At 39.0% G+C, this 15,238-nt stretch overlaps 1 protein-coding gene across 4 annotated transcripts in view; it reads left to right on the forward strand.

The window, feature by feature from the left end:
• The window catches only part of LOC128686225 (uncharacterized), an 82,471-nt gene that overhangs the window by 44,270 nt on the left and 22,963 nt on the right, over nucleotides 1–15,238 (forward strand). For 3 of the 4 annotated variants that reach the window (XM_053773064.2, XM_070083200.1, XM_053773062.2), the window contains 4 exons: nucleotides 5,549–5,622; nucleotides 6,078–6,161; nucleotides 8,880–9,059; nucleotides 11,674–12,227. In XM_053773064.2, coding sequence (XP_053629039.2) covers nucleotides 5,549–5,622; nucleotides 6,078–6,161; nucleotides 8,880–9,059; nucleotides 11,674–11,757 — 422 coding nt within the window. In that variant the 3' untranslated portion in view covers nucleotides 11,758–12,227. Of the gene's footprint in view, nucleotides 1–5,548; nucleotides 5,623–6,077; nucleotides 6,162–8,879; nucleotides 9,060–11,673; nucleotides 12,228–15,238 lie in introns of those variants that run through there. The other variant, XM_053773063.2, reaches the window with a different exon arrangement.

The raw sequence follows: 15,238 nt of genomic DNA on the forward strand, positions 1-15,238 counted from the left end.
GCTGTTCCCTAATCTTAAAGAAACTCATTCCTCTGCTATACTTTCAGACTACTTGGGCCGTACAGACACTTTTCCTACCATCCGTTGTTACATTAGGTCTAAATGGTTCACAGGTTGGTCTGAAGCCGTACTAGCTCCCATCACTTCTTGCTCCGTACTAATAGGTAATGTAAAAGGTGCCATTCTTCCTTCTGAGCTTGACCTGTCAGCACCAAAGATGGACATAAGTGTTTCAGATCCTCTTCCTGTAGAGTCAGAGAAGCCGCTCGAAAGTTCAGATGAGACAATGTCTCGCGAGATTCATGTGGGATTAAAAACCAGTGATGCTACTCTCGAAAGCAAGGAAGTAGGATCACAAGTTCACTTGTTAGATGAAAGTGAAGATATCACCTCCGATACCATAAATGTCTTGACTAGGGCTCAGACCATAGCCCAGGCTTCTCCTACTGTCCATCCTTTGATTTTCCCTGACTTTAAGCCTTTAGATATATCGAAGGACTCCTTTGTCAATTTACAACGTAATTGCCCTTCTCTTCAGAATTGCCATAATGCCGCTAAACAAAATCAAGTGATCCAAAGGAAAAACTTTTCACATAAATTTGAATATATAAAAGGTATCTTGTACAAGTCAGCATTCAAATTAAATTCAGATGAGATTGACTATTCCATCTTAGTTGTTCCAAGTCAATGCAGAGAGACTGTTCTTAAAATGGCTCATGACCTGCCAGTGGCCGGACATTTCTCGCATCGTAAAACCTTAAATAAAATTAGGGAAACCTATTTTTGGCCTAAAATGTCCTCAGATGTCACTACCTATTGTAGATCGTGTAAAGTTTGCCAACTGTCATCCTCCCGAGGTACCAGGCGAGTACCTATGGTCAAAATGCCTATCTTTACGGTACCGTTTGAAAGAGTAGCTATTGACATCGTTGGTCCTTTATCTCCACTTTCATCTGGGGGACATAGATATATATTAACATTAGTTGATTATGCTTCGAGTTTCCCTGAAGCCGTTCCCTTAAAGACCATAACTACTACAGAGGTGGCTGAAGCCCTTTTGTCCATCTTCTCCAGAGTGGGCATCCCTAGAGAAATTTTGTCTGACTGTGGGACACAATTCACATCTGACTTAATGCAACATCTCTACCAACTTCTGGGAGTGAAGCCTCTCTTCACCACACCCTATCATCCCAGCTGTAATGGGAGGATTGAGCGCCAGCATTCGATTCTCAAGTCCATTTTAAGGAAACTTTGCTCCCTTAAACCTAAGGAGTGGCATCGTTACTTACCCTGTGCTTTGTTTGCCATGAGGGAAGTTCCCAGTGACTCTTTGGGGTTTTCACCTTTTGAACTTCTCTATGGTAGACAGGCCAGAGGCCCATTGTCCATCCTTCATGACTTACGGACTAATGAGGAGGTAAATGCTGAGGTTCAATCTTCTTACCAGTTTCTCCTTGACCTTAGATCCAAACTTGAGGAGACCTCTGACATAGTTTCGAAAAACCTAAGCTTGTCAATGGACCAGTACAAAACCTATTTTGATTCCAAAAGTCAGAGGAGAAGTTTTAAAGTAGGAGATGAAGTTCTTGTACTTTTGCCTATCAAGTCAAATAAATTATTAGTAGCATGGAAAGGTCCATATAAAGTATTAAAAATTTGTGGGAAAGTTGACTACCTCATAGAAGTCAAGGGGAAACCTAAGCTTTATCATATCAACATCCTTAAGAAATATTACTGAAGAAATTCAGTTAACTGCCTTAACAACTTTGACTTAGTTTTTCCACACGAACTTGATAAGACAACTGAAGAATGTAAAGTGTGTGTAATTGACACCTCTAACTTAGACTATGATGAAGAACTACATGACTTGGTGACTCTTGACCACTCGGACGCAACCAACATTAATATTAATGAATCTTTGGATGACCATAAGAGACATGAACTACTTCAATGTGTAACTTTTCAGACGTCTTTACTGATATTCCAGGTGTTACCTCCACGGTAGTCCATAAGATTGACTTAGTGACGGACAATCCTATCAAACGGAAATTATACCCAGTTCCAGTTCACCTTAGGGATGCATTTGACAGAGAGGTAGACAAATTATTAAAACTAAAGATCATTGAACCTTCAGTATCTTCATATTGTTCACCAGTAGCCATGGTTAAGAAGGAGGATAATTCATATAGACTTGCTATTGACTTCAGAGGCCTTAATGCTATAACTCGGAGGGATGCTGAGCCTATGCCCTTAATAGATAGCGATCTACACAAATTTTATGACGCTTCCATCAAGTAATGTTAGATCCTTCTTCTAAGCAGTACACCGCTTTTCCTACACACCAAGGACTGATGAAGTATAGAACTATGCCCTTCGGTTTGGTAACTGCCTGTGCTACCTACGTGAGACTTATGAGAAAGGTCTTGGGTAATATGCCAAATGTTTCAGTTTATTTTGATAACATTTACATAATGACATCTACGAGGGGCGAACATATCCAAACATTAACATCAGTTTTGCGTAGGTTACGCTCACATGGCCTCACTGCCAAGCCGAAGAAATGCTTCCTTGGGTATAACAAGATGACTATGAAATTGACTATGTCCATTCCAATATGCAGTCGTGAATGGGTTGACATTATTTATACAATTATTGCAATAAGGCATAACAGTAAATCTTATATTTTTTGTGTGAATAAAAATTACGAATTATTTATATTGTAATAACAGTAATAATAATAATATGTATAATAATAATAGTATAATAATATATTACAATAATAATAATAATAATAATCTAATATGTATAATAATAATACGTATGTAATAATGTACTACATAATAATAATTATAATAATAGATGGCTTCAATAGGCCGTCACTAGATGGGAGTGTTTACCACAACAAAGAGGGAGTGGTTGTGGCTGTGTGAGGGAAAAGTTCAATAGATAGTAGCAATATAGTAACGATAGTTTCATTACCGGCTACTAGTTAAGGTAGGGTAAGTCACGCTCCCGCCTTTCTTCCCCCTTCCCGAAAGTGATAGTTTCATTGCCGGCTACTAGTTAAGGTAGGGCAAGTCACGCTCCCGTTTTTCCCGCCTTTTCTCCCCCACCCCTAAAGTGATAGTTTGATTGCCGGCTGCTTGTTAACGTAGGGTCAGTCTAGCTCCCGCTATCCCTTCCCCTCCCTCTTCCACCCCCCCCTCGAAAGGTGACGTGTGGGGCTCTGGTCAAACAGTAAATCACTCGACTCACAGCTCCCAACACTACTGTAAGTACATGCCTGCCTTGTATTCTAGTGGATTTATTGGTTAAAAGCTTCACTTTTGACCAATAATAAACTTAGTCCTTTCAGTCTTGCTCTGGGTTGACTGTTGTAATAATCACCACGTCTTTTGAATATTGTACACTACCATGGAGAGTGATTATTTAAGTAGTGGGTAACCTGTCTATGTTTCCAGCTTGGATGTCAGAGAGGGTCACCTGGCAATCAACGAGCAGAACAGAAGGACTAACGTCCAGAAACTTCTCCATTTTGTATTGAAGTACCTGTGCACCTGTATGAAATTGCAGGACATAACCCCACATCATTGCAGCGGTAAAGAACCTGCTTTCCTGTCATCGGGATATTATACTCACGGCAATAATCTGTGAAGATCTAGCCAGTGGTGGTCACCAACACCTGCGACCCCCCCCCTATCATCAGCAACGGCTACGATTTCAACAACAGTGTCACCAACACCAGACACCCACGTTTTATATACATTTAAATTAGCGTTGAATTCAGTTATCATTTATATTTTTCATTTTTCATTTTCTTTAATGTAGGATTAATATTTCATATTTAAGTGTTTTACATTTTATATTTTCTATATAATAAAGTGTTTATGTTTGTCTGTTATTATTTCTTTTTCTATTCACTAATTTTCCTGAGGAGGAGCCAGCCTGAGTAATACTGACTGAAGTTGTTACAGGGCTGAGTAAGCCTTCACAGGCTGCCTCCACCTGTTACATAATGACATATTTTATTTATTCATTCTAGAGTATATATCAGGTTTCTTTTATTATTATTATTATCACACCGGCCGATTCCCACCAAGGCAGGGTGGCCCGAAAAAGAAAAACTTTCACCATCATTCACTCCATCACTGTCTTGCCAGAAGGGTGCTTTACACTACAGTTTTTAAACTGCAACATTAACACCACTCCTTCAGGTTTCTATGTTATTTATATTGTTTATTATTTCATATTAGATGAACTGTGACAGATAAATAAGCCGTAGAGTTGATGATAGCGAAATATTCAAGGAGTATTTTGTCCTGTCTCCAAACACTCGTTGGTCGCCACCACATATAAAATGACATATTTTATTAATTCTAGAGTATGTATCAGGTTTCTATGTTATTTATATTGTTTGTTATGTCATATTAGATGAACTCTGATAGATAAATAAGCCGTATAGATGATATTAGCAAAATTATTCAAGAAGTATTTTGTCCTGTCTCCAGACAAACTGTCGTCCACCGCCGACACCACCCATACCACTACATGAATTACATATTTTATTCATTTTATAGTATATATCAGGTTTCTATGTTATTTATATTGTTTATTATGTCATATTAAGTCAAGTGAGATAGATAGATAGGGCGTAAAGTTGATAGTAGCGAAATTATTGAAGTGCAGAACTCCACTGGAACGGATTAATTGCATTTTAGTTAATTTTAATGAGAAAAATTGACTCTGCAAACGAGCAAATCCAGTTGTGAGCAGGGTTATGGAACGGATTAAACTCGCAAGTAGAGGTTCCACTGTAGTACTATACCTCAGGTCGAATTTAACATGTGAGTTAACATTTGGAGAACTTTATTTTCCTATTAGCAGCATTTTTCATATTTTTTGTCTGTAAATTTTGTTTATAAAATAGGTCATCCACTAAAGCAAGGTGACGAAACAGGAAACCATCACCACCATTTAGTAAAACTATGTCGTTGCTTATATATTTGTTTTTCTTTGTTTCAGTAATAATTGTTTCTCTACACAGCAGATACTCTTCTAACAAAAATATTCTATTTGTATTTTCATATACGAGTGTTTTATTTGTCTCAGACTTGGCCAATGTATTTTTTGTACAGTATATTAACCCGTAAACGGTCCAAGCAGATCTACGTTCACATGTGTAGTGCTCCAAAAGTAGATTACGTTTTTTTTACATATTTTCAAATATAAAAAAAAAAAAAGTAGATCAGAGTTTTTTTGCACATTTTCAAATGTAAAAAAAACAAAAAGAAAATCTACTTTTTTTACATACTTTCAAATGTTGAAAAAATGTATATATACCTTTGGACCATTTACAGATTAAAGATCAGCTAGTAGCAGAAAAGTGTTTTTTATTTTAAGTACAATATTGATATTAAAATTAACAGTAACTCACAATTTGTGTAGAGTATTTAATATTTAATTATTAAATGATTAAATTTGGGTTTTTTGTAATGTCATAACTACACTTCCATAAAATTAATAAGAAACATATAATCATTATTTTCAGATCGAACTGAAACATTGCGAAGACTTGTACAGAAATATTACTGGACCGGCTTAAGTGAAGATGTCATTGCAAAGGTATCTAGCATAGGTGATTTTAAACTACAGTTGCATAATTTTTTTTTTTTTTGTATCGTATGGAAAGTCTATTTTGTGTCTGGTAAGACATCTGGCTTGATAATTTTAATATTTTATCCTGTACAGCCCTGTTATAGGATAGTCTGTCACTGCTGACAGTTTAGTGAAGTTTTTAACCAATGTGAGTTATTTTAACTTGGTGTGAGAGGATTTATTTGATTTGTTAGTAATTTTTTATTTTTGTTATTTAGTTTTCCTCAGGGATCACTCAGTGTACTGAGTGATCCCTTAGTTGAAGATGCACTTCAGATCTCAAACTTCTTTCACAATCCTATTATAGACAACATTCTGGAGGTATTTCTTAGGTTTCATAAGATAATTTACTTTTCTCATACAGTTCTGACCTAGTAATACAGTACAATACTTAAAATGTATCAGCATTTCTACGTTTTCAGATTGAGGAGTGCAAAGTATGCCAAGTGAACAGACTTATGAGATGTGATCAAAGTTACGCAGAATCAGAAAATCCCGAGCGTATGGTAAATAAAAATGATTACTTTGATGTCTATTTTCTTTTCTTTATGCTCATTTTTAATGAAATTGATTGAACATACTGAATTATTATTATTGTTTATATGCATTTACTTAGCAGTTGTGTATACTGTACATTTTTTTATGGAAGGCCTGTTACCATTTCTTCATCATAATGTTAAATATTAAGGAATCTTTCTTTTTTGGGTCACCCTGCCTCGGTGGGAGACGGCCAACTTGTTGAAAAAAAAAAAAAAAAAATTAAGGAATCTTATTGTTTAGGGATTTGTTAAAAAAAAATTGATGATTCAGTTTTTGGCTCCACTGAGTAGTAAATTTGTTGAATGACTTACAGTGGAACCTCAGTTTTCGTCATTAATTCGTTAAGGAAATCTGACAGAAACCGAATTTGACAAAAACTGAAGCAGTATTTCCCATAAGAAATAATGTAAGTCCAGTTAATCTGTTCTAGACACTCAAAAGTATTAACAAAATATACATTTTATAGAGAATAACTATAGTTTTACATACAGAAAAGAATGAAAAATAAATATAAAGGACTAATGAAATGGATAAATGAACATTTAATATCATTTTTACCTTTATTGAAGACCCTTGTTGGCATATGGAAGACGTGAGGAGGGGAGAGAAAGGAGGTGAGGTTATTGGTTGGAAGGGGAATCCCCCTCCATAAGGACTTCAGGTATCAAATCCCTATCTGGGGTTACTTCCCTTCTTTGTCTTTTACTGGCACTGGACCCCTGTCACACAAAAAATCTGTCCAGAGAGATCTGTTTCTGGCATCTCTTTAAGATTTGCCTAAAATGGGACAAGGCATTGTCATTCAGCATGTTGCAGACACAGCTTGCAACAACTTTGTTAGGGTGATATTTCTCCACAAAACTTTGCAACTCACTCTACTATGCACACATGTCCTTAATCACTGAAGAAGGCACATTCTTCCTTCTCTCTTCCTCCTCCTCTGAAGCAATTTCCTCAGCTGCGATCTGTTGCTGTTCCAGTTGAAGGTGTTGCAGCTCTTCAGTGGTTAGCTCTTCCCTGTTGTCATCCACCAACTCTTCCACATCCTGGCCACTCACATCCAACCCCATGGATTTCCCCAAAGCAAGTAGATTCTGCAACAGGCATAGGGTTGTCAGGGTCAGCCTCAAACCCTTCAAAATCCTTCTCTTCTTGAATTCTATCATGTTTCTCGCCTTCTTTATCAAAGGGCTGGCACTCGGAACTTTCTTTGGCCCATGGTGGCTTATATAGCAATCGCAATACGTAAACAACCACAAAAAACAATGGATTATTACGAAATGTTTCGGATGAACACACAGGGTAATGCTTTGTGTGGGTGCGAGCAAGCAGACATGTTCGGTACGACAGACTGACGAAAACCAAGGTGATGAACGAAAACTGTGACAAAATTTTGACGAAAAAAGTAGTCAACCGAATTTGACGAAAACCAGGGCAAACGAAAACCGAGATTCCACATTATAAGGTATAATCTATCAGTAATCTGGGCCCTCATTTTTAAGAGGTGCAGGTTGTGGCTCAGATGTTCATAACATAGTAATGTTGATCCCTGTTCTAAGATGTGCAGGTAGTGGCACATTATCCACCTCATCATTATCAGTCATTACATGACATTATCACTGTGAAGGCTTACTCAGCCTTGTAACAACTTCAGACAGTATTACCAAGGCTGGCTCCTCCTCAGGAAAATTAATGAATAGAAAAAGAAATAATAATTCACAAAGATAAACACACTATTATTTAGTAATGCAAAGATAAAACATTAAAAAATGAAGGTGTATCCTACTTGAAAGAAAAATGAAAAATGAAATGGAAAAATGACATTTGAATTCAATGCTAATATATACAGTGATACTGGGGTGTCTGGTGGAGGTTGACACCATCTTGTAGAAATTGTAGCCGTTGCTGATGTGGGGGGGATCACAGGTGTTTAGTGACAACCCAACGACTAGTTCTTCACAGAGTCTATAGCCTTGAATAATCAGTCCAGATGACAGGAACGCAAGTTCTTTACCACTGCAAAGATGAGGGGTAGTGTCCTGTACAATTAATCAGGTGGGTAGATCATGAAGTGACGTCCCAAGACCGGTTTCAGTCCGTCTCTTTCAACACTTCTCTTTGGTTGGCAGGTGACCTGAGCTCTCATTCCAAGCTGGAAAGAGAGACAGGTTACCCACTGCTTAAGAAATCACTCTCTATGATAAGTGTAAGATACTTAAAAAAGGTGGTGATTATCTAAAAGTCTCATGTGGAGCTTAAAACTGAAAGGACTAAGTTTATTATTGGTCAAAAGTGAAGCTTTCAACCAATATCCACTAGAATAGGAGCAGAGGCTTTTACTTACAGTTGTGCTCGGAGCTGTGAGTTGAGTGATTACTGTTTGGCCGGAGCCCCACACATCACCTTTCGGGGTGGGGAGAAAGGGGGGAGAGGGGATAGCAGGAGCTAGACTGACCCTACCTTAACAAGCAGCCGGCAATCAAACTATTGTTATCGTTACCATATACTCGCTCGCTACTCCTATCTGTTGAACTTTTCCCTCACAATCACTATTGGTCATTATTACCAATTATCAGCTTTGTCATTATTGCCAACATAATCATCCCATTTTCGACCTGCACGAGGTAATGCAAGTGAAATACACTTATGAAATAAATTTTGTAATTACCAGTGTTATGTTTCAGGCAGAGAATATGCAGTTGGTGACAAATGAGAGCATGGTCTTGACCAGCTCAACCTTGTTGCCTGAAGGTCGAGCAGGAATACTCAAGAATGACACTGAGACTGTGGAAATAGTGATACAGGAACTAGAGTCTCATCAGGACCTTTCAGGTGGAAGTTATCCTGCTGAAGGCCATCAGCAAGTAAGCTCAAGTTCCCAAGTTTACTTTTCTCTATGCTGGGTAGATTTATACAGTCAATTAAGTGAAGTTTCTCATGCTTATTGGGCTGATTTTAACCCTTTCAGGGTTTCGGCCGTACTAGTACAGCTTACGCACCAGGGTTTTTGACGTACTAGTGCGCCTAAATTCTAGCGCTCTCAAATCTAGTGAGAGAAAGCTGGTAGGCCTACATATGAAAGAATGGGCCTATGTGGTCAGTGTGCGCAGTATAAAAAAAAATCCTGCAGCACACAGTGTGTAATGAGAAAAAAAAAACTTTGACTGTGTTTTTGGATTACAACAGCGACTTTGCACTGTATTTTCGTATGGCATTTATTGTTGTATTCTAGTTTTCCTGGTCTCATTCTATAGAATGGAAGACATATTACATAAATTGAGATGATTTTTGACTGATTTTACAATGAAAAGTACCTTGAAATTGAGCTCAAAGTAGCAGAAATGTTCAATTTTTACCGAAGTTCAAAAGTAAACAAATCATGCTAAGCATCCAATACACGTCAACTGGTGAGTCTAATATTCTTTCACAAGTGCGCCAATATTATTTATACCATTTTTTACACTAATGCAGTAGTCTGCATAACAGTAAATCTTCTATTTTTTGTGAGAATAAAAATTCAAAGTGGAAAGCAAAAGAATGTAAGAGGGGCGTTGGGACGTGATTAATGAACAGAGGAAATGTCATTTTAGTGCCAGGAATGTCTTTCTTGTTTATTCTGGACCCTATTTGGAAATTGGCATCTTTTGAAATTTGTGTGAAATTGGCAAAATTGCTAAATTCTGACCACTGTATTGGATAGTTGAAATTGGTAAATGGGTGGTTTCTTGCACTCATTCGATAGAAAAAATGGAGTTCTAGTGAAATAGTTATGATTTTTGTCGACTAGTACATTGAAATTGGCCAAAAAATAGGGCTCAAAGTGGGCAAAATTGCCGATGCATAAACATCATCGAGACCGCTAACTTCACAAGAGCATAATTCCGTAAGTTTTCCATCAAATTTCATACTTTTGGTGTCATTATGATTGGGAAAAGATTCTCTATCTTTTCTTAAGAAAAAAAAATTTTTTGTTTTTTTTTGAAATTTGGGCGACCCTGAGAACAAGTCTTTGAGAGGGCCTGTCGACCCTGAAAGGGTTAAAAAGCCTATTATTATTTTTCTGCATATTAAAAGAACTTATCTCTCCTTATTCTTTTTGATGATTATAGAGAGAGAAAAAAAGAGGTAATTAGCCTTTTGTTTTTGTAAAAAAGAAACATACTGGAATAAAAATTGTTATGAAATGCAAAGGAAGATGAAGATAAGTGTGTCCTAAATGTAACGAGAAGTGTTTAAGATTTACCTGTTTTTGTATATTCATGAAACTGAAAAAAAAAATGCAAGATATTTAATAGGATCAAAAAACTTTGAATTTACAAGCTAAGAGCTGTTAACTTACCTGAGCTCATGTTGAAGTCTTAGCTGATTATTATTATTATAATCAAGGGGGAAGCGCTAAACCCGGAGGATTATACAGCGCCTGGGGGGGGGGGGATGTGGAAGACATTCAGGCTTAATTCGGGGAACAGGAGCACAGATCCAATTCCCTAAATCAAGAGCCCCTCACCAACATCAAGGAACCTTCCTTGAGGGGAGTCTTAGCTGAGATATACTATACCCCTGTTTTTCTTCTGCGTCCTTCATATAACAGGAGGGTAGTAGTGCTTGTGTTAGTTAGTGTTTATTAACCTACTACGACACTTTTTTATCTGATATTTTTATTAAAGTTTCATCCTGAGTATATTTTTTTCATTTGCTGTTTTCTTAAAAATCCTCACATTTTACTTTGCATGAAGTCAAACATTAATGATTTTTGCAATTACAGAATAATTCATACAATAGATTTTACCTTATGCAAGTGTCACATTAAGCCTTAAGAGAGTGCAGAGAAACCAGATTATACCTCTTATTAAGGAGCATTAAGGGATTGTATAAAATCATAGGCTCTAATGGTGTACACTGCAGACTTCTACATTTTTTCTTCCAAGATTCTTGTTTATAACCTTAAAACTGATCCGATCAGCTTCAAATGTTCATTGCTGATATACTGTACCTACTGTTTATACAACTATTGGCATGTGTAGGTACTCATTTCAGTTTTATAAGTACACTATTCCTGATTTTGGTTTCCGAGCAGTAATTAGCAACTGTGTCTTCTCATTGGCTTTAAACTTTTAAAGCTAGTGTATTGTACATAGCAGAAAGTTTGGATTGGTGTGGGGCTATGTAGATAACAATATGCTTTTTCTTTTATTGAAAAATTTAGGCTAGTTTCCTTGAGATACATTTTGAATGCATTCTCCTTCAAATCCTCTACCCTGATATTTACTACACTAAACACTTATACTGCACTGTGGTATTCCTTTTTCCCTGCATTGAAGTACAAGGACCTGGGCTTATGGGGTATGGAATACCTTTCATGGATGGTGCAGTAACCAGAACAAGTCTAGTTGATCCGAGGAACCATTGTGTAACAATGATCATAATTTAATATGCTACAATATTTCTCAGGTTGATGAGTGTTTTCCTGTATTTCAGATTCATCAGACCACGTTTGGTAATACCCATAAGCTGGATGGCGGAGGCCATCTGGTAGTTATAGTAGTTGATACATTAGATTAGTAAATTAGACTGCAGGAACAGAAGTGTAGAAACCTACGTTAAAGATTAAAGAGGTTGTAAAAATAGGATACTGTATATTCAATATTTGCATAGCAAAATATGTCAAGAAGCAAATTGATTTTTCAATTATAAATTTTATATATAAAAATAAAAGTTTTGTAATACTATAGTTATTAAATTTTCAGATTTTTTAAAATAAATGTTATATATTATTATTATTATTATAATCAAAAAGAAGCGCTAAGCCACAAGGACTATACAGCGCTGCAGGGCAGGAAGGAAGCGAGGGCATCAGGTGGCAAAAGGGAGATGGATGAGTAATAGGTTACGGATAACAGCGGGGTAGTGGATGGTGAAAGGGTAAAGGGCAGCAAGAGACTGAACTAGAAAGGGCTGAGGGGAGAGCGAAAAGTATCATCAGAGTTTGTGGAGTAAATCAGTCGTTGTCAAGAAGTCAATGAGAGAGTCAGGATTAAAGGAGGGTCCATCAGCAAGAAGGGAAGGTAAAGAGAGAGTAGTAGAACGAAGACGACGTTGGAGGTAAATTCTGCGTGCTCGTTGATAGAGAGGGCAGTCCAACAGAATGTGGCTAATTGATACTGGAACTTGACACTGCTCACAGAGAGGAACAGGGTGCCTCTCCATGAAATACCCATGAGTAAGACGAGTGTGGCCAATGCGAAGGCGGGAGAGAGTGGTCTCCCAACCTCGGCACTGATGACAAGAAGACGGCCAGTAACCTATGCTCGGTTTAATAGAATGAAGTTTGTTACCGAGCAGAGTTGACCAACGTTGTTGCCAACGGGTGCGAAGGTGGGTAGCTATTGCAGCAAAATAGTCCAGAAATGGAACACCTCGATAGGAAATTGGTAGGTCATGTACTGCTGACCGCGCAGCAGTGTCTGCCTGTTCATTGCCCTGTACGTCGACATGACCAGGGACCCAACAAAAAACAATATCTTTATGTTTGGTAGAGATACGGCGTAGCCAAAGTTGGATACGGAGAACTAGGGGATGAGATGTATCAAATTTTCGTATAGCCTGTAGAGCACTAAGGGAGTCTGAGACTACTACAAATGATGACACAGGCATAGATGCGATACGAATAAGTGCTGCAAGAATGGCATACAGTTCAGCAGTAAAAATGCTAGCTGAAGATAGTAAATGCCCCCGTACGACGCTGTCCGGAAACACTGCTGCGAATCCGACGCCGTCTGAAGACTTAGAGCCATCTGTGTACACAGCGGTGGCATGAGAATGGGAGTGGAAGTGATCAAGAAAAAGAGAGCGGGAAGCCACCGTAGGCAGTTGAGCTTTCGAGCAAGGGAGTGAGAAAGAACAGACCCGAACAGCTGGAACTTCCCAGGGGGGTAGGGAAAAGTGAGATGCTACATGAACATATAAAGGTGGTAACTGAAGGGAAGACAAGAGTGAATGTAGGCGAAGAGAAAAGGGACGGAGCAAACAGGGGCGGCGAACGAATAAAGAATGTCTACTAATATCGGTGACCATTCTATAAATGGAAGGATTGTGTAGATCGTGAGAGCGTACATAGTAACGAAGGCAATGGGCATCACGGCGATCAGACAAGGATGGAACATTTGCTTCTGTATAGAGGCTCTCAACAGGGGAAGAGCGAAAAGCACCAAGGCACAAACGTAAGCCTTGGTGATGGATAGAGTTAAGGCTAGAGAGAGTAGCAGGAGAGGCCGCGGAATAAATCTGGTCACCATAATCGAGTTTCGATAAAACGAGGGCTGAATGTAGGCGAAGCAGAGTGTGACGATCAGCTCCCCAGGAAAGATGAGCAAGGGTTTTAAGAAGGTTTAGCCGGCTGTGACAAGTTGCCTTCAGAGAGGTAATGTGAGGTTTCCAGGTTAACCGACGGTCAAAGAGAAGGCCTAGAAACCTGACTGTATCACGTTCGGGGATACGGGAGCCATAGAGATACAAAGGATGATCGGAGATAACAGAGCGTCTAGTGAAAGTAATTTGGTGAGTTTTGGTACTTGAAAATTTAAACCCATGTGTGGTGGCCCAAGTGGAAACACGGTCGACCGCATGCTGGAGAGAAACTGCAATAAGGTGACAGTCAGCGCCTGCACAAGCAATAGCGAAGTCATCAACATAGAGTGATGACCAAATATTGGGTGGAAGAACAGAGGCCAAATCATTTATAGCAAGGAGAAAAAGTGTTGTGCTGAGAACACATCCCTGAGGGACACCTTCAGCTTGGACGAAGTCCGGGGAAAGAACATTATTGACTCGAACACGGAAATGTCTGTCAGTTAAAAAGTTCTTAAGGAAGGATGGTAGATTGCCTCGGAGGCCTAAGGAATGGGCCTGGGCCAAAATATTATACCTCCAAGTTGTGTCATATGCCTTCTCAAGGTCAAAAAATATGGCAATAACTGAGTGATTATTCGCAAAGGCATTACGAACATACGTATCCAAGCGTAGTAAGGGGTCTATGGTAGAGCGACCCTTACGAAAGCCATATTGACTAGCGGAGAGACTGTTGTGAGTCTCTAAATACCACATTAAACGTCGATTTACGAGGCGTTCCATCACTTTGCAAACTGCACTAGTAAGAGCGATGGGGCGATAGTGGGAGGCATCATGTCCTGTAGTACCCGGTTTGCGGAAAGGGAGAACAATGGCAGATTTCCACAGCTGGGGAAGAACTCCTTGTGCCCAAATAAGATTGAAGAGGTATAAGAGGACTACAAGGGCTGACCGATGTAAATGTTGTAACATACGAATATGAATGTCATCAGGCCCAGCTGCCGATGATCGGCAAGCTGAGAGCGTTGCCTCCAGTTCTTGAAGTGTAAAAGGCACATTATACTGTTCTTCTCTGAGAGAAGAAAAGTCCAAGGGTACTAACTCTCTGGCAGACTTTGAGGAAAGAAATGAGGGGCATAGATGGAGCCCTCGGGAAATACGGACCAGATGTGTGCCAAGTTCAATGGCAACGTCGAGAGGGTTTGCTATATCAACACCAGAGACCCGTAGAACAGGAGCCGGATCAGGAGAGTATTTACCACTCAATTTCCTCACTTTTTTCCAGACTGCACTCATAGAAGAAGCAGAGGTGATGGTGGAAACATAGTCTCGCCAACAAGTGCGTTTAGCTTCACGGATGACACGGCGAGCGATCGCACGCTTCTGCTTAAAATCAACAAGTCTCTCAGCGGTTCTATTGTACCGGTACCTGCCCCATGCAGCACGTTTCAAACGTACTGCACGAGCACAAGCAGGAGACCACCAAGGCACGCACTTCTGAGAATGCCTGCCTGAGGTTTGGGGTATAGAATGAGAAGCTGCGGTATAAACTGATGTCGAGAAGATGTGTAGGAGCTCATCAATGGAGGATGAAGAAGGAACCTCACTAAAAGCAGTGAGGTGTGAGTAAAGATCCCAATTTGCCCGATCAAATTGCCAGCGAGGGCTACGGAAAGGTGGTGAATAGGAAGGAGAA

Source organism: Cherax quadricarinatus, chromosome 9 (assembly GCF_038502225.1).
Source record: "Cherax quadricarinatus isolate ZL_2023a chromosome 9, ASM3850222v1, whole genome shotgun sequence".
In the NCBI taxonomy this organism is placed as follows: domain Eukaryota; kingdom Metazoa; phylum Arthropoda; class Malacostraca; order Decapoda; family Parastacidae; genus Cherax; species Cherax quadricarinatus.